Below are 20,894 nucleotides of genomic sequence, written 5' to 3' on the forward strand. Positions count from 1 at the left end.
CTTGTATTTAAGTCGATGCCTTTGTGTTCAGTGTTTGTTCCAGCGCCTGTTGTGTGGATTTCCCATGTGTTCCGTGGATTAAAGACTGTTTACGTTTACACAATGCCTCCTGTGTGCTTCCTAAACAGCGTATCGTGACAGTTACAGTATTTATCAACATTTAACATTAGTTAATAAAACTGTTCAATATGTTTACACCCAAAGTTGTGAATTTTACTTATATGTGCAAAATTAGACTACTGCATAAAGCATTTGCAAATAAAGCACTGTTTCCCACGTGTTCAAGAGAATAAAATCCTAGAAACTGGGACAAATGATCAATAATAAAATGAAAGCCTGTGGCTTTTTTTTCTTTCAGAATAAAAGACTTGCAGAGGAATGCAGTAACAAACGCTGTGATGTTATCTTGCATTTTGATGAGAGACTTCATCTTAAGCATTTCAATGACTAAACAATATTTGAGATGGTGTGTGTGATGAGATCGGTGCTCTGGTTAGTTCAGTTATCCAGTCACATGATCTTTTTAGACAAAGTCACATGACTTTTTTGATGCGCTTCGAGGAATTTATTCGAAAAATGTGTTTATGTCATAGTTTATGCAATGGAAATGATGCATAAACTATGTTAATCTTTTTAGCAGATTCTAATGTGAATAAAGCAAACTTAATACTACATTATAAAAGATTTCATGTGCTTAATATTACTTCAAGGCAACATTAGTAATCTGATGAATTCTGAATAAGGATACTTGACTTCTATCTTACAGATTGTTTGTTGGTGACGCATGTAAAGGCACAAGACTCTTCCAGTGATGAAACAGGTACAAACACATATAGTCCAAACCATACAAAACCCATTCAGATCTGAACGCTGTCCTATTCACATCACGTTTCTTTCCTGAGCATCAGAAATCAAATATGCCGTCATAGGAGCAGGAATTGGCCTTTTCTTTTCCATCTGCTTTCTGCTAATCAAAATGTACATCATCAAAAAGCAGGTGCATGACATTGAACTCTCAGGTAAGTGTTTTCCTATAAATCTGATTTAAAAAATGAACAATCTTAGATTTAATCAAATCAAACAAAATCTTCGTTATTTTTAACACTTGGATATTTTTAAAGACACGTCACTAAGAAGAGCATCCCCACGGTAAGAACATTTTTATATGCAAATTACACTTTGCCATATCACTATAATCATTATATAGTCTATATAGTTATAAAACTTTTGAATGATTTGAATGTGAATCTCATAAAATGATGATCTCTGTTTTTAAGGATCATTGATATGGAGAGCAGGAGGGAATGAAATGTCTTCTGAGGATGAATTATTACAGTTCTTTGTCATTCTATGGCAATTTGATACAGTTTTATTTATTAAATGGTGACCAGTTTATTCCTATAAAACAAATGATTGTAAAATCAGCAGATTGGTGCCATTGCTGTGCCTTCATGAGGCCATACCTGCTTAAATGTGAATAATAAATATACTGTACCCGGAGCTATATATTAATTAATTGTAACATAATAAAATATACTGTTTGAATCAAGAGCATAGAAGATTTAAACCAGCTTGTCTTTTCATTTAGAATCCATTTGTTGTCTTTGATCATGCATGTTTTCCTTACTTTATTTATCTGTTGTGTGTGAGTACCGAATCTGATTTAGTCATTAATCTTTATTAAAATGCATCCGTCTCTATCTTTCTCTCTCTCGTGCTTTATCTACACTATCAGTAATTTTTCACCCTAAATATTATTTTTTGAGAGCTATCTGCTTTATCTTTACTCTAAATTTACATGTATAATACATATACAATATAATCATTATCTATCTGTCTAATATATATATATATTTCCTTTTTTTCATAAATCCTAAAACGTATGTATTTATTTTTTATATTATTATTATTATTATTATTATTATTATTTGAATCTCTCAGGATTTCAATGTGTTCTCAACCTTTTAACCCTTCTATATCATGCAATGTCACACTTTATCCAGATGAGGGCAGTCAGTCCTTTCCTGCAGTTTCACATCTGTCTCTACTACATCAGCTGAAAAACAATGGCTGTCAGTCTCAAGAACCAGAATATGGTAAACAAATACATTTACTTCTGCTGGACCCTGAAGCCAGATCAACTACAACCCACTGAGTGAACCTGTTAACGGACCAGGAGCAGACAAAATATATAATGCCAACACATATCTGAGAATTTCTGAGTAAACTACAACATTTTTTGTCCATTGTATTTAACTGCATATAAGCACACAAGATGCACACTTTGAAGTGTTTCTCTGGCAATAAACCTCATTTATAGCTGATAGTCTTCAACCGGACCGGACAAAAAAATCATTTCAGCCTTCTGACGTACAGTATAGTGTGTAGTCCTATACGAAGGGGGAGGAGAGAGGGTGTAGACTAAGTAAAAACAGAGCTGAGTGTCCTGTCTCAGGTTACACAGAGGAGAAGGAGAGAGAGAGAAAAAAGAGTAGAGGAATTCAGTTTTTGTGAAGAGATTGAACTGGAGTTGCATGGAGCCCATCAGACTGGAGAATGAAGATCTCTGCAGTGCTAACAGCTCTCCTGACTAACCTCCTCTTAGGAAGTAAGTGCAATCTGTCTGAATTTCATTTTAACTGTGATGTTATTCGGTGTAGCTGGAAAATCTCAGTCTAGGTGTTGCACGTCAGTGACGTTTTTAATGCCTGTTTCTTTTTTATTTTAAGAGTTTGAATATAAAGTTCATTCAGTCAAGCTGATATACAGTATGTGCAGTGCCTGTTTCTATTGTTTGTCTTTTTTCCTGGTAATTCCCTTTTTGTCTCTGGCTACGAGCAAGTTGTGGTTTCTGACTCCTTCACTAGTATATAAGGAATATCCTCAATGTATGCAACTGAAATCCTATTTCTGTCTGTATTTGTATACATGCTGTCACTTTGAGTTTACAAATAGCACAACATCCTCACAGAAAGAAATGCCACACCAGGTTGTTTGATTCCTTTAAAAATGCATACAGCTAATTGAAAATTTTAATTGTGACAGTTTTGGTAGAATTAGATTTTACTTTTTAGTAATACATACTAGTGTATACATACTAATATATATACTATAGATACTAATTTAGTTTATATATATATATATATATATATATATATATATATATATATATATATATATATATATATATATATATATATATATATATATATATAAATTTTTATATCTACTTTACATTCAGGCTTTATTTCTACATATTTAAATGAACATCCATTCAGATTCATAACTATACGTTTGATTTTATAAATATACATTCAAATGTATACACACACACACACACACATATATATATATATATATATATATATATATATATATATATATATATATATATATATATATGCATGTATGTATGAATATATTCTGCTTTTATGTAATAATTTTGTTAAGATATTTTATTAAATTTTATCAAAAATAAATACAGTATAAACAGCAATATTGTGAAATATTATTAAAATTTAAAATAACTGATTTCTATTGTAATATACTTTAAAATGTAATTTATTCCTGTGATCAAAGCTGAATTTTCAGCATAATTTCTCCAGTCTTCAGTGTCACATGAGCTTCAGAAATCATTCTAATATGTTGATCTACTGCTTAAGATGTCTATATGATATATGTATTACAATTGATAAATATACCATTTTAATGTAATAAAGAGCCAGACAATTTATGGGGACGTCTGTTTGAGATCCACCCAAGTAATGTTCTCCAGATGGCCTGTCAAAAACTCATTAAGGAGCAGCAAGAGGGTCTGGAAAGACTCTCACTTTTAATTTCCCAGCAAGCATTGCTTTACAGTTCTCTTTAAAAGTCTGCAAACAAATTGCTGGCTTACACAGCTGAGACACTAAATAAAAAATTACTTGTGTTTAAAAGAAAAAAAAAAATATTCAGTTAGAATTCGTTTTTATTAAATATGAATTGAATATACTCATCCTCAGGCTGTCCAGGATGTAGAAGAGTTTGTTTCTTCAACAGATTTGGAGAAATGTAGCACTGCATCAGTGTCTCAGCAATGGATGCTCTGCAGTGAATGGGTGCCGTCAGAATGAGAGTCCAAACAGCTGATAAAAACATCACAATAATCCACAAGTAATCCACAGCACTCCAGTCCATCAATTTCTCCAAATCTGTTCCCATGAATAAATAAACTCATGAATAAATTTTCAGCAAATTTTTATTTCGGGGGGATGTATTCCTTTAAATGGTGCATTGCTCTGTGAATAAATGATTTATTTGCTTCATATATTCTGACTACAGATGTGTGCTCAGCTATCAATGTCACAGTCACACCCTCTCCGTTCACTGTGGTGGCTGAGGGGGAAAACATCACCCTGTCCTGTCAGGTGACCCAGCGGCGGCGGTCGGCGAGTCTGCCTGTGGTGCGCTGGACGTTTCAGCCGGAGTCAGGAGGAGAGGAGCTGCTGGTGGCGCGGGTGAACATGCGGAGAGCCAAGTTCTACGGAAACTACACCAAGAGCTTCTGCAAGCCCAAAATGAAACTGACAGTGGTGAAACAGGGCAAGATATACAACCTCCTCATCATGAACATCAGCAGACAGGACAGGGGTCTTTACAGCTGCAGGGTCCAGGAGTTCAAGAAGCATCAGGAACGATGGAAAGCTTCGACCAACAGCACGGCGTCCACGCAGCTCAGAGGTTTGTCCATATGTTGTTGTGAGAAGGGTCAGAAATTAACTGGACATTGGACCAAAAATGCCACCAAATATGTCCCTTAAATTTAAGACAAAACATACCTATAGATACAATTTACTACAGTTTTCAGCTGAGATGAACACTGGTGGCAGTAAAGGAACCAACAGCATTTATACATTTTCACACAAATTATGATTATGGTGCAGATTACAGATTATTAAAAACTTATATTTGTGTGGTTCCTAGCACAATAATATGTTATATCCTCAAAATGCTTTTCCCACAGTGCATGATTTGTAAACTATTACATTTTGACCTTTGCATCACATAAGCAGCTCCATTTGTTTGGCTTTTCTGATGTAGTAAACTTGCTCGGTAGCGCAACCGGTACAGCACTGCACTTGTGATATGAAGCGCTCGGGTATGAACCATGATAAAAGAGCTCAAAGACTCGTAGAAGCAACATGAAATTGCATGGTTGCATCAGTTTGTATCTCACATTTGCTTTTGTTAATATTATTGTTTAAGTTTAGTGTTGGTGCTACATTGTTTTCAAATGCTATACAACATTAACCTCTTTGTGTTAAGTTGTCAAATTCACGTTCATTGACACGGGCACATTTCTCCAATGAGGCTGGGCTTAGAAGATCATAGTGCATGGATGTGAAGTAACTAAAAGCAACTGATAAAGGAAGAGTCCTAAAGTATGTGCCGCTCAAACTTCCTATTTCAATAATACAGCAACACATCAAGGACCATGGTGCTTTTCAAACAATTTCATGGGGTCCTCAGTTTTGGAGGTTTTTGGAGGTCTAAATTTATATTTTTCAAAAGGCATTAAAATGTTTTAATATAAAAAATAACCCCTACGTAGCTCCGATGTTTGTCCATATGCTGTTGTGTACAGGGTTGGAAACTTACCCCCTGTTTTTGGGCAAAAATGCCACCAAAATAAACAAAAATGCCTCTCAAATTCAAGATACTGGGACAAAAATAATCATAATTGTGGCATAACCTAGTTTTGTTCAGTGCGTGAATTCTGCTCTCTCGTGAATATTTTTTTTTTCATCATAAACAACAAAGTGCAGATGTACAGATGAAGAAAGAGATTAATTTCACAGTGTATGCAGCTTCAGTGATTATAATGTGTTGTTTGAGAGAGCTTAAACTCAAGCTAGACTATATTCAGTGATAATGTGATAATGTTAATTCTTTGTTCCATTGCTTTTTGCTGTTAAAACATTTGAGTGTTGAGTTATTGAACGTTTCAGTAACGGGGAACATTCTTTGCTCGCTTTCTGTACATAATTTTATGTTTTTCATATTTGAAAAGCTTCGTTTTTTTCATACTATTTACATAACCAATGTGAAATCTTGATTTTATAATGCATAAAAAAGCAATAATGGCATATGGAAAATCTCATGTCTGACCGTGGTTGTTAGTGACTGTTTGTTAAAAGTTTCTCTCATCTACACTCTTAAATTATCTCGAGGTTTGAAACATCTGACAAAATTCTCACCGCATAAGCAACAGATGTCAAGAAACTTCAGCATTGTATGTGTTAGATTTTCCATTAAAAGCATGTGGAAATGTGATCTAATATTTATGCGCTATATATCTGTCTGGCAGTCTGAGTTGAGTTGAAAACAAAGTGAACTCTGGCATTGCGACAGCCAAACGCTATTGACACTGGCTGCAGAGCGCAGTTTTCCTTTACTAACTTACTGTACAGACAGACAGACACGCGAGCGGCACAGAGACTGTCTCTCTCTGGATCCAAGACAAAATAAGCCCATATGTGTGGAAGGGTTTACAGCAAAGCAGAAAGAGAAAAATGGGGTCAGAGACGCTCACTAAATCAGAGTTTCCCAAAAAAGGGCGCCAGAGTTCGCTGTGGGTGGGCGTCGCCTGGCCTACTTAAAGACATCACCAAATCAAAATTGGATGTTTGTGGTTTTTAGTCCATGTGTTATAACTTTGAGACCTGCTACATATGAGTGCCTAACATCTACAAAAGTTCACTTTTAGCAAAACACTTGAAATTTACAGTCTTTCCCTTTAGGTGGACATTGGAAAAATGTGCCTTTATCTATATTTTTGTACAATATGTAGGCCTACCTATAAATACAATTCACTACCCTTTCTAGTTGAAATGAACACTGGTGGCAGTAAAATGGCAACAACTTGCATTCCTTTTTACACAAATTATAATTACAGTGCAGATTAGCAATTATTAAGAACATATATTTGTGTGGTTCCTGGCACAATATGGCCTCAAAATGCTTTTACCATAGTGCATGATTTGTAAACTTATAAACTAATATTATCAGCTCAATATATTTGCCATTTCTGACTTGGTAAACTTGCTCAATAGCGCACCCGGTATAGTACTGCACATGTGATGTGAAGCACGAGTCACGGCAAACGAGCTCAAAGACTTGTAGAAGCAAGATAAAATAGCAAACTAAAAGCAACTGGTAAGTGCCACTCAAACTTCCTATTTCAGAAATATGAAAGAACATGGTGCTTGTCAAGCCGTTTCATGGGGTCTTCATTTTCGAAGGTGCAGAAAAAGCTCTAAATTTTCAAAAGGTATTAAAATGAATATATATATATATATATATATATATATATATATATATATATATATATAAAAGGTATTAAAATGAATGAAACATGAAACACTGTTACTGCCGTAATTTGGTGAGTGAAACGATATTTTATCCATCAGGAACTGATTTGATTGGAAAAACTGAAAAGAATGAGGTGTTGAAAAGTAAGAGAGATTCATGACGTCAGCTACAGAGGAAAAAAGTTCTATTTCAGTAAAATATTACAAATGCTTTTTTTATTTAAGTTAACAAATTATTTTTTGCAGCATATGATAAATAAGACCTAGAGCTTGCATTAAGTAAACAGGATCCATTTTGATTTCATGTTAACTTTAAAATGAGGTTTGCTTTAAAAAAGGTGAATGAAAAGCCATACAGTATAATGATGACGTGACACACAGAAGGAAATCCAGTAACTACTGTATGCACAGATATCCTAGACTCTAACTGGCTGAACTAATTACTAGACCTTACTGTCACTAATTATTTAGTAGGGAATGATTATATACTCAAGTTGCAGCATAAACATAACTAAACATGACTTACAGCTCAATTTAGATAAGAATGTGTGCTCCTCATTTTACTGCAGGTCGTCCAACCAATGAGATAAGTAATGTAATCTCAAAACCAAGCTATACCACAAAGCTCAAAACTTTCTTTCCATAAAACATGATCACATTTTCCACTGACAGTGTTTGTGAGGAGAACCATTGAGCATCTCTGCCGTGTGAGGGAGGATGTGGTGCAGATCTAAATACACAGTAGCACAGAGAAAGCAGCGGATAGTGGCCATGTTTGTGGAATTGACGAAGCTGTAGGGTGATGTTTTGTATGACTCTTGTCTTGTAAGAATGTGCTGTGAATCAAAAAAGCTTTTATTGAAGGCTTTCTCTGTGTATCACTTATGCAAGTTTGTGTGATCATTCATATTGCAACGACAGAAGAAAATGTCGTTCACTTTAAATTCCCTACTTTTTATACATTTCCATACATTCTGTTCTTCGTTGAATGCACTGTGGTGGTGCAGTGAAATCATTAATATGTCAACTGATGCAGCTGCTCTATTGAAACATGCATCTCTATTCATGTGTCTGTGAGGTCCTCAACAAATGACTTTTGGCATCCTGTTCAGTGACAGAAGCCTTCAGTAAACCACTGAAGATTTTGTATCTGGCTCTTTTTTTGAGCCATATGACTCAATAGAGCTTTTGTCCCTCCCCAGTTCGGTCAGGCATGAGCAACAGCTCCAAAAATAAGCACATTTTTGCAGGAGCCATGAACAGAGAAATAAACAGTAGTGCATGTGCAAGCAGAAAAAGCAGAAGACATTTACAGTGTGGTTAATAAGAACGCATTCCGGTACGAGTCCAGTGAAACACGAGTCACAATAAAAGAGCTCAAAGACTTGTAGAAGCAAGATAAAGTGGCATGGTGGTTTCAGCAAATGCATTTTTGTCTCTCGTTTGCTGATGTTAACACTCTCAGTTAGGTTTAGGGTTGGGTTTAGTGTAGGTGTTACGTTATTTTCAAACGCAACCGGACATTTCATTTATGAACTCCCACGATATGTACAACAACCAATATAATATAATGTTGTCAGATTCACATTCATCTGTTTCGTAACAATAAGCTTTTCTTTCCTGTTTTATTGCTTAACTTACACTTACACTTCTGACTGAACGAACTGGATCAATTCAACTCATTTAATTCAAGTGAGTCAAATTCGCTCTTTAGTGGTCGGTTGCACACCCAAATAGGCAGTTAAACTTCTTCAGTAGCCGAGGTGGCTGTGTTTGTTGGGCCAGCTAGCCTTTTCGTCAGCTGCTGTGGTTATGGGTATTTCAGGGCATCACAGTGGGTGTTAGCCAGGGCCATATCCAGAGAGAGGGAAAGCCTCACTGCTGTCATCCCACACAATACTACCCCTGCAATTTACTTGATTTAACTGCATATGCCATGTAATTACGAGGGTCTGGAGCCACAGTGATGAGTGTGCAATTCTCTCTTCTTCCTCTCACAGTCCATGTTCTCCCAGCCAGCAAACCAAAGGAGGAACTGTGGAGTCTGTTTGAAGGTAAGCCACGGAACTGTGTTCAACCATATTGTCTTGGACCAACAAAAACGTGTTACCAAACACTTTCAGATGCAGTGATAGGTCTAACAGAAACTGAAGGAATTACAGGTTTTCTTAAAGGTATAGTTCACCGAAAAATTAAAGTAGTAGTTCACTTTAAGAATTAATATTTTGTCATCATTTACTCACCCTCTACTGAGTTTCTTTCTTCTGTTGAACACAAAAGAAGATATTTTGAAAAATGTTAGTATCGGAACAGTTGATGAGCACCATTGACTTCCGTAGTATTCATTTTTTTCTTACTATGGAAGTCAATGGTGCCCATCAACGGTTCCGATACTAACATTTTTCAAAATATCTTCGTTTGTGTTCAACAGAAGAAAAAAACTGATACAGGTCTGGAACAAGTGGAGGGTGGGTAAATGATGACAGAATTTAAATTTTAGGTGAAATTTTTAGTTATTTAATCCTTTTATAATTTTTATTCTTTTTTGCCAGGGTATGGATAATCAGTATTTATTCAGAGTGAACATGCAGTATGCATGTATTTCAGTTTCATTAAGTGTATTTGTCTTGTGTTTCAGATGTGTATCTGTGTGCTGTGCTGGTGTGTTGTGTTGGGCTTTTGTGCATGTGTATGTTCACTATAGCTTTGAGCTGTCAGTATCTGCAGAGGAAGAGACGATTAAAAGGTATGATTCTTGCTACTGTTTATATAAAATGGTCTGATGACAATTAAAGTAATAGTGTACCTCAAAAATGAAAATTTGCTGATGAGTTTAGATGAGTTTGTTTCTTCATCAGATTTGGAGAAATGTAGCATTGCATCAGTGTCTCAGCAATGAATGCTCTGCAGTGAATGGGTGCCGTCAGAATGAGAGTCCAAACAGCTGATAAAAACATCACAATAATCCACAAGTAATCCACAGCACTCCAGTATATCGGTTACTGTCTTGAGAAGTGAAAAGCTGCATATTTGTAAGAAAGCAAGGTCTGGTCTGAATCAGGAGAGAAATCTGCACAGATCAAGCAACAGCTCTAAACAAATATGTGAGTGGATTTTGTCATGAGAGACAACAGGAGATGGACCTTTTCACTGGAGGAAGTGTTATTAAGGATTATGGACTTGTATTTTAGTTAAAAACATCTTAATGCTGGTTTGTTTCTTACAAACATGAAGCTTTTGGCTTTGCAAGACGTGCATTGATGGACTGGAGTGGTTTTTATCTGCTGTTTGGACTCTCATTCTGACGGCACCCATTCACTGAAGAGCATCCATTGGTGAGCAAGTGATGCAATGCTACATTTCTCCAAACCTGTTCCCATGAAGAAACAAACTCATCTACATCTTGTGTTTTCATTTTTGGATGAACTATTCCTTGAATGTGCATGTTAATGATGCGCTTCTAATGATCTTAATTATAAAGTCTGCTCATCAACATTTTTCCATATGCCCCTTTTTGATAGAAAACTATCATTTGGTCAAGAGTCCACAGAACAGGTGAGAAAACATGAAAAATTATAAATGTAGACGAGGAGGATAACCTCCTTCACAAACTGAAAGCATGTTCATGTGTGTCCAGTTCAGGCGAGACGGTCACTAGTGTCGTCAGTCTCTCTCCGGCTCTTCCCAAGAAGGTGAGAAAGTACAAGAAAAATAAAAGTGTGGAGCCAGACGTGCCGCCAGAGATACCGGCTAAAGGTAGAGTAACATTCCCAAAATGACCTCTATATGTCACCATACCTTATTTCTGAAGTAGTTTAATCACTAACATGTTCCATCTCAGCCCCTATTGCAGACAAAATGCGAAAGCCGAAGCTTTTAAAACCTCAACCCAGAAAAGTGGTTTTGGTAAGTTACTTGAAAGAAATACACAGTAATTTGTTAGTTGTCCTGCACAACTGCCAGTTGTTGTATTTAATAGTTTTATGAGAGCTGTAACTCTACTGTTGTCCCGAACCAACAGCCCAAAATTGCAGAGGAGAGTCTAACATACGCTGAGCTTGAACTGATGAAGCCGCTGCCTAAAGCCAAAACTGCAAAGACGGGAACAGTGTACGCTCAGATACTCTTCGAGTAGCACTATATTTTCTTGCAGAAAGCTTTATTTATAATAACACAATACTGATTTTATTTGTCGCCATTTTTCTGATATTTTATACATGCAACCTTAAGTGAACTGTACATATTGTGTATATATATTCTTTACTTTCTATGCTGACATTTTATCTGTGACAAAAAAAAATTAAAATAAATAAATGCACAGCTAATTATTGTTATCCGAAACCTGCAAACTGTAACTAAAAGGCACATAGATACAGCATCCAACCAGTCTCAAGAAACAACTTTTGCAAAACATTATCTAAAGGTAAACACCAACAAAAATTATCCATTTGAATTTGCCACGAGTTGCATCTGTTAATAAACTAATAATTTATATGAGGACATTTTGCACAAATATATTTTCAAAAAAAAAAAAAAAAAAAAAAAAAAAAAAAAACATGGAAATCTTCCCAGGAATGTTCTGGGTTCAATACAAATTCATTTTTACGAACAGCTTCTGTGGCCTGCGCTTGATGTGTTTAAGCTTGTATTAATTATTCTGCATTATTTGAGCTGTAAACCATCCGTTTAGTGATGGGTCTACTTTTCTAGATGGATGAATTTATTTATGCATTACCAACACCAAATGTTTTTCCATTTAACAGTACTTGTGTGAATAGTTACTGTACATCTCATCCCTTTATGTTAACCTCGCTGGTCTTCTGCTCAAATTATGGAGTTTAAATGCTTTATAAATTATTGTAAACAAAAAGTTCATATAACTTTGAATAGATAAGCTAATAAGTCAATTTATCACACTAGACTCAAGTTAACATGTAAAAATGTTAAATATGATGTAAATATTGTGGCTTTTGAAACAGTATTTTAACATTTTTTCCAGTGCACAATGATTTTCTTACTTAGTATTTTTGTCTTGTTTACCACTAATAATATCTTAACATTCTTACAACCTAAGCAAAATGACATAAGATATTAAGTCTTATTTATTGAGAAATATGTGAAAATTAACTGAGTTTAAGCTTAAAATAAGAAAAAGTATCTGCCAATGGGATCAGAGAAATAAATTTTATTCAAAAAGGGGAAACTAGAGTTTTTTTTAAGGATTAACTTGCTGCATTTTCAGTCATTTTGCTTCTCAAGTAAATGTATCTTGATTTAACAATTTTTAGATATTTATACTGGAAACAAGACTAAAATGCTGAGTAAGAAAATAATTTCTCTGCAGTGTATAACATTACTGTTAATGTGTTTTATGTTTGTTTGTTTTCACAAGACTGAATCATTTTTGTAAAAAAGGAAAGCAGGCCACAGAAGCTCAGGAACCAGGAAAATTCATTTAAATCTGACGAATTGCTCAAGCCTGTTTGTTTGAATGTTATGACCTGTTTTAATGGAAAAACGTTTTGGATTTAATCATGGGAAGCTAATGAAATATTAGGGCGTATCCATATCTGGAACAGACAGGCACCACTGATCTGACCTTTCAGTGTCTGTCTGCCTCTATATGATTAAATAAGAAACAATCTCTCACTTAAAGGGTTTTTGACACTATCACAGACTTTCCATGTGTAAGAAAGTTCTTTAACTGTGAATTGTAAAGGGTCCTGAGAGCCCACTGCCTTCACCACTAACAAGAACCATCTGTGAATGACGTACAGAGACTCTATACTCAACAAATGCCAAAAATATACTGTTTTTCTCTTCTGTTTCATATAAACATTCTGATGTGAAAGAACATGACTAAACCTGACTGTTTTTACTGTGTACTTTACTTCCAACTGTAATGTCCTAATTCTGACTCTAAAAAAGAATCGTGTTCATTTTCTGTGAGGGTTCGGAAAGTTTCACATGTGTTTGTGTTCTGAGGTCGATGCTTATTCGGAAAATGAAAGAGGCACCATGCTAGAAAGCAGGGTGGAGAAATACCTATCTGCAGTGCTTTCATTTTAATACAGTAGTAAATCAAAAAAGATGAAGCAGTACAGTCAAGTCATGATATTTCATTCTTTACATTTATCTCTTAATGTTCTTGTCAACTGTCACCCGAAAATTTAAATGTGCTGTTAAAGGGATACTCCACCCCAAAATGAAAATGTTGTCATTAATCACTCACCACCATGTCGTTCCAAACCCGTAAAAGCTCTGTTCGTCTTCGGAACACAATTTAAGATATTTTGGATGAAAACCGGGAGGCCTGTGACTGTCCCATAGACTGCCTTGTGGCATGGATGACACAGAAGAGCATACGCAGCATACGGTGATATGGAGAGACACAGAGGAGACCGTTGACAAAGAAATTATTGAATAAAGACGTTATTTTGTCTTCACTTACAAAAAGTGTTCCCGTCACTTCATATAACCCAGATTGCACGTCTGATGGCAGATGAAGTATTCTGACGACGACTTTCATACCTTTTATGAACCTTGACACTGTTATTTATTTGGCAGTCTATGGGACAGTCACAAGCCTCCCGGTTTTCATTCAAAATATCTTAAATAGTGTTCCAAAGATGAACGGAGCTCTTACGGGTTTGGAACGATATGGGGGTAAGTGATTAATGACAAAATTTTCATTTTGGGGTGGAGTATCCCTTTAATGTAGCTACTGTCCGTCAGACCATCCAAGATGTGACTTTTTTCTTCAGTAGAACAGTAGACGAAGATTCATAGCTGAAACCATTCATAAAATGTAAGCCATATGGAAACCGGCACTTTATTGAGAGTCAAAAAAGCATATCAGGCAACAAAAAAAATGAATACCCATGGATATATTGAGGTGTTATAAAGCTAAACGATCGGTCTGTGTGAGAAACCGAACATTATTTGCAACATTATTAACTGTAATCCAGAGCTTTAGGCAAACGGTCCGGTGATGTCCGGTTTACGAACGAATCATTCATTTGAACCGGTTCTTTTTAGCGAAGTAGTGAACCAAATCGGACTGAAGCATCTGAAACAGTTTGCAGTTCGAGCAGCACAGATCTACAAAAAACAAACTCAGATGGAAATGAGCCAAAATAGCGGTGTATCTGATCCTGTGATGAATGAATCATTCAGTCAGTCACTGAACTGAGGAAACAGTTCGACTCGGACCGATGCGCCGCTGAGATGAGCATCCGTGAACCGAACCTTTCACATTAGTGGGTGCTTTAATAATATAATTGCATATATGTTACATCATTATGTAAACAAACTGGTGAATCAGTTATTTGAACCAGTTTATTGAAACGAAGTGTCCGAATGAATCAGTTCGCGGAAAAGAATCGGACTTGCCTTTGTCCAGAGGCTCGATTATGTTGTAAATAATGTTCAGTTTCTTGCACAGAACGATCAAGACCTCAATATATCGCCAGGAGCCATGGGTATTCATTTTATATTGCCTGATATACTTTTATTTACTATCAATGGATGGATGGTAGCTGCTTGCATTTAAATTTTAAGAACCATGGTTTCAGGTAAAAACTTCTTTACTGTTTTACTGAGGGTGAACTATTCCTTTAAACCAACACTATGCAACTTATTCTGTGTGTTCAAAATTTGCAAAATGTATATAATGAGAAAGTACATCATAAATTAATCTACCAAATCGCCTTTTTGTCTTATCCCAAATCACTTCGGTACATTTATAATAAGTGATTATTTTTGGACTATTGTAGCCTGTTCGGGTCGTCACCGCTGCAGAGTAACATATACCTGCGTGAATCAAGTAGCTCCGGTTAGAATGTTCTTCCGCGGGATGCGTGCAGTTCTGTTTATAGTGCCAAAGTTTACATAGTGTTGCTTTAACACATGCACCTAACGAAAAAAAATTAGCCAAACTGTGTTAAAACTGCAGATTTACACCCAACACTACAAGAGTTTGTTGAAATCTGTAACAGTCATGAGTCACCTTAAATATTTCACCAAACGAGGAAAGAAAACATAGCTTGTGTTGCTTTAACATGCCCTTAATAAACCTAAAATAAACCTGAGGAGACACGCCGAAGCCAGTGAAACATTAGACTAAAAGCAGACACGGTTTAAAAAGAAAGGTTTCTATTTCTTGACCGTCGGATGAGTCTCAGACAAGATTCTTTGAATGTCTTCCAGGTAAACGCTTATGAAGTAGGTCAGCTGAGGTCTGCACATGTCCTAAAAACAAAAAAAACGGAGCAAAAACCACATCCTTGATTCAAACAAACTTCCATTTGCCAGTTTTCCAGAGAACACACCTTCATACTTTCCTATTAGAAAGATTACTGGATAATAATACAAGTGAGAGTTCAATCCGTGCCAAAAGAGATCTACTGTTTACTAGCAAGGGGAATGAAGAATTCATAAAACCTGAAGTCAGTTATGTGTTATTATATGAGGTGAGGATAATCCTGCAAGTGACATTACAGCAGCACATGGTGGACATGAAGATCTGAGTAATACAGTAACACAGACAGATGCTGTAATAGCATGTGCTGAGGATGTGTTCAACACAGAGCCTCTCCAAACAACTGCAGATGCTCTCCGAAATAAATCATTCAAATACATGCATGTGTCTCTCTTCCTCCGTGGTAGTGTTTTAGTTTTATAGTAGTGCATTGTAGTTTTTAAGAATAGGAAACTTTTCTACTTCCTATTCTAGAAGTATTGATGGGAAATACCTGGAAAAATGCCAAGGATCACTAAAGAAAAATATTAAATAATTATATTAATAAAGCTCATATTTAAACAAAACTCTCTAATGATGACTAAAAATGCAGTGAATGCCTCTCATTTCAAGTGGCTACAGATTTTCATTTAAGGCCAGTTTGCTTGTTATAAAGCAAATAAACAAAAAAAAAATTGGCAACTATTATATTGAAATCAGACAGTTTGCTTGTGAAAAAAACAACAACACATTGATGCATCACTAATTACTGCATAAGAGGCCTCAAACTGGAAGCACACTCTAGGCTGTCTTTTTCTAGCAATTCTTTAATAGATCTCGACTTGTCTTTCATAAAAGCCGAGGTCTTGGGCATAAAAAGGTTGGTGACCCCTGCTCTAACCCTAAGCATTAATTTTTTATTTTTTTTCCCTTTGTTATATGGAACATAAATTGCATTGCTTTTTGGCCAGGCATGGGCTTTTACTTTTTGTTTTTGTTTTTTAAATTGAACGTTCATGAGTTTTTAACAGTAAATTTGGCGTATGACTCTGTTTACCAATACTTATCTTGCATTTAGTGCAGACTGATGCTCATCGTGAAGCTTTACTTTTTTAAAATATCTGTCCTTTTTCTGGTGGATGAAAAACTTTCAGCGAATTTTGCAAAGACATAACAACTCCCTGGCAAGTACCAACATGAAACTCAAGTTTCTGTTTTCTGTCTCTTCATCAGCTGTTGCCAGCGAGCTTCATTTCCCAGTCGTCACAAATCTCCCGTGTCCCATCATTTCAGAAGCAGAAAGCAGATCCGTGCGTGTCTGTGTAAGTGTGAAGCAGCCGTGTGCGAGGAAACTCTGAAACATCCAAGCAGCCCTTAGATCACCTTTCCCACACAAGCAATTTGCTGATGGGCATTTGGTGAGGATATCAATGTTTAATTTAGTCACAGATGCACTAAAGCATCTGAAACAACACAGAGCACAAAAAAGTGTTATAGTGCACAATTTTAAAATGGTATTTTAAAACAAATATAGTAAAATAACACCAAATAACATTATTTGTGAAAATAGTGGATGTTTTTTTTTTGTTGTTGTTGATGTTGTTGTTGTTTGTTTTTACAGTAAATATAATGCAACATTTCTTTTTTTAAAAATGTTTATTGGATGTCAGTGCAACAAATCAAAATTATTGAAATAAAAAAAAAAAACAATAATTAATATGCAATAATTAAGGGGGGAGAAACTACAGAAGCACCGAAACATACAGAGAAGAACCAAAAGGTTTAAAAAACAATCCTCATACAACACTATTAAAATCTGTAATAAGATTCAGCTGTAGCCAAAATATCACTAAACAAAGCACTTTGCCTGGCAAAAAGACCATCTGATAGATAATGACAGCAGTCTGGGTGGGTGAGGATGTATTTACCAACTATTACGTGTTGCTGGATCATCATTTTTTGTTGATCTTGGAGCAACATCTCCATCAAACAAACATAGACATTATTCTAAACCCTAGCAAGGATGTAGATCCAAAAGAACATCTTACTCAGCAGAATGACACACGTCCTGCTTAGCAAAATGAGGGGATATAGCTACATAATGATCCAGACCAGCCGTCACCTTACCCAAATGACCTAGATAACAACCCATGTGCATGCATTCACTGTGAATGAAAGGCACTTCACCTCAAGTCACCTGCATGTGTTTGGTCTGGATCAAACATATCTCTCCTAGATGTCTACGTGAGCCAACTTCACTCATGACTCGTCTGAGATTGAACTAAAGAAAAACAAGCAAAGTTGCAGTTCAGAACAAGACTTTAAAAGCATGTCCTGGTTGTTTACATTACATTTATTTCTTGAGCTACAAGAAAACGCATTTATTTTTGCAGTAGTGACGTGCATGTTGCATGGTCTCTGCTGCATGCTTTTAAAATACTTTTGCATCATTTATCAAGTAACTAAACATCAAATCAGTTCACTGCCCTCTACTGGTCTTAAAATGCAATGGCAAATGTAGTGATAATTTGTGTGACTGTAAGTGAAATGTTATACTTAACAGGTCAAAAATCTAGTTTTAGTTGGGATTCACTACTGTCAGATTTATCATATTCCTTGTATGCCAATATCATGGCAGAAATACTACTTATCTGACAGAAAAACTATTTTCTCCACCTACTGTAAGATGTAGGTCGTGCTGCATAAAATGAACAGACAGTTTTAGGCAACAATTATCAGTATGGAAAGGGTTAAGCTTTCAAACTGACAAAAATAAAATACATAAATTAATTAAAATAAAAAACGTAATATAAAATAAAAAAAAAATAAAACAAAAACAAATTAAGTAATAAATAAAAGTAAAATAAAACAAAAACAAAATAAATAAAAAAGTAAAGGTAAAACAAAACAAAAAAATATAATAAATTAAAAAGTAAATAAAATAAAAAAGTATTACATATAATATTATATATGTTATAAAACAACATGATAAAATATATAAATACAAAAATAAAATAAAATAAAATAAAATAAAATAAAATAAAATAAAATAAAATAAAATAATAGCCTCTCATTAATTATAAGTGTGGAGTAATTTAAATTACATATACAGTAAAAAGTTGAGTCCAACTTGCTTTCACGAATAGTTTATATTCAGCCAAACTATATCCATTTCTAACTAGCTCTCTCCCCCCAGGTGCTGATCACAAAAGATAAAGGTTAACCACAAAAATGCTGCAAAATACTGTTGCAGTAACATGCATACTAACATTTGTGCATAAATATAACATATTATGTGTCATCTATTAAAAACAAAAGTAAATTGTGCTGCTCACTCAGAAAGCCAACAACAAAGCAATAAAAGCAGCAGGCAGAACGGTTGCCTGGAGATACAGCCAAACAAAACCATCCTCATGAGGCCACGCTTTCATACTGAACCCAGAAAGCCAAGCAGCAAGCAGTGCTCTCTACTCGGAGGACATGAAGTGAGGCGAGTTTACCTCACTGGTTTTTACTTACAGGGTTTCTGAGAAGCTTCTACATTATTCACACGGACGGATCCTTAACAAAGACGGCCCGGGATGATATGAACACAGTACCAGTTCTCTGAGACGCACAGACGGGACTGTCTTCAGCTCTAAACCGCTCTGAAACATACAGATCTGATCACAGCAGGTAAGAAAGCATCAGTGCTTCACTAAATAAAGCATTTCTGTATCCACGTTGCTTCATGCTTGTCATTTTAACGTATATCTGCTTTAGGCATCTACTAGTTAAGAAACTATTGTTGCACTGTTCATATTAAACTGTAAACTGCTGATTATAAAAGCTTCAAATCTGCATTTAATGTGTTTGTTTTGTTTTCCATTGCTAGGATGCACAATGTCAACCTTCAGGTTACAAACGTAACTACTATGTTGTTGTTATTTGCAAATATAATAATTTACAGTAAGCTTCCATTAGTTAACTACAATAGGTACTGTAATAGATAACATGATCTAACAATGCAAAATGCTTCCAAAGCATGTATTAATTTAATCTCAATTTCAACCTTTAATAATTTAGTATTAAAATCAAAGTTGTATCTGATAATGTTATTTATTGCTAATATGAACTAACAATGAACAGTTGTATTTTTTATTAACTAACGTTAGCAAATAAATACTGCAGCAAATGTATTGCTCGTTGTTAGTTTGTGTTAGTTAACACATTAACTAACCTTGACTAATGGGAACTTATTGTGTTACCAGGATTGACTGTATTTGGGTTCAAATAACAAATAGCTTGTAATACAGCAATGAACAATACTTTTGCATAATTTATTAATGTTAATTAATGGCAACTTCTACTGACACATTTGTAACATTTCAAGTTGTTTAAAAAAAAAAAAAAAAAAAAAAAATTAATTAATAAAAATAAACATTTAACAGCTTTGTTCCAAAACATAGTAAGTTGCCTTGCTGCCTTCTTAGTCGTCTTAACTGAAAGACTCTTCATAGGAAGCAACGCCATGCAACAAACAACAAGAATAAGCTTAAGAATATGTATGAAATATATAAAGTCTAAATCGATTTCAGTAGAGTCTGACATTAGTGTGTGGCTAAGCCTTATCTCTGATATGCATCAACATCAATAGTAAAACATACTCTAAAACAAAGTACAAATATCACACGAGAGACTCGAATTAACTGATTGAGTCTAATTGTTGCATGTCGCTAACTCAACAATATTCTAATAAGCATAAAATATATTGTGTACAATAGAGCTAAATGCACACCTTTTTTTTTATTATTATTTATTTATTTTTATTTTTGCTTTTTAGTATTTCTACCAATTCTGGAGGAATGTTGCCCCATGCTGTGAGCTTTTTATATTATACATTTTTATTTATTATATATTTTTATCCGATTTTAAAACTGCTTTTAAGCTTACTTTTCACACAAAATATATTGCTTTATCAATGTTCAATAAAAAAAAATATATTTTGTTTTCAATCATACTGTACGTGAAAGTAGTGAAAAACTGATTTTGCTTCAGGTGCACTTTTAACGCACAGTATTGGGGTCAAATATTACATTTTAATTAGAATATTTTTACTGATCCATTTATTGATTTCAGCATATGAAATATTTCATTTCGCTCACCTCTCCCACCATTTCGGATGGACTTTGTCAGTGCATTATGGGATTGATTTCTCCACTAATGATACATGCGTTGTTGCCTTAGAATTTGACCAAAACGAGATGCATTGCATTGTTCATAAGTAGGGTAAAAAACATACACAATGTTGCTTTGTTTATAGG

At 35.0% G+C, this 20,894-nt stretch overlaps 1 protein-coding gene across 2 annotated transcripts; it reads left to right on the plus strand.

The window, feature by feature from the left end:
- The first annotated feature begins 2,269 nt into the window (after nucleotides 1–2,269).
- On the plus strand, nucleotides 2,270–12,527 carry LOC109099741 (V-set and transmembrane domain-containing protein 4-like). Of its 2 annotated transcripts, XM_019113264.2 has the most exons (8): nucleotides 2,278–2,608; nucleotides 4,324–4,722; nucleotides 9,353–9,406; nucleotides 9,991–10,098; nucleotides 10,874–10,907; nucleotides 10,990–11,108; nucleotides 11,194–11,258; nucleotides 11,374–12,527. In XM_019113264.2, the coding sequence occupies exons 1-8, from the start codon at nucleotides 2,557–2,559 to the stop codon at nucleotides 11,485–11,487; spliced, it is 945 nt and encodes a 314-aa protein (XP_018968809.1). In that variant the 5' UTR covers nucleotides 2,278–2,556; the 3' UTR covers nucleotides 11,488–12,527. The 2 variants fall into 2 exon arrangements, with proteins under 2 accessions (XP_042623022.1, XP_018968809.1); XM_042767088.1 differs by lacking the exon at nucleotides 9,991–10,098 and having other exon boundaries at nucleotides 2,270–2,608.
- Nucleotides 12,528–20,894: the final 8,367 nt, after the last annotated feature.

The sequence above is a fragment of the Cyprinus carpio genome, chromosome A12, assembly GCF_018340385.1.
Source record: "Cyprinus carpio isolate SPL01 chromosome A12, ASM1834038v1, whole genome shotgun sequence".
Classification (NCBI taxonomy): domain Eukaryota; kingdom Metazoa; phylum Chordata; class Actinopteri; order Cypriniformes; family Cyprinidae; genus Cyprinus; species Cyprinus carpio.

Excerpts from the sequence above, each read along its gene's own strand:
- LOC109099741 (XM_019113264.2), top strand. The coding sequence starts at position 2,557 with ATGAAGATCTCTGCAGTGCTAACAGCTCTCCTGACTAACCTCCTCTTA. Across the intron at positions 4,723-9,352 it reads GGCGTCCACGCAGCTCAGAG|TCCATGTTCTCCCAGCCAGC; the intron begins GTTTGTCCATAT and ends TTCCTCTCACAG. Across the intron at positions 10,099-10,873 it reads GAGGAAGAGACGATTAAAAG|AAAACTATCATTTGGTCAAG; the intron begins GTATGATTCTTG and ends CCTTTTTGATAG.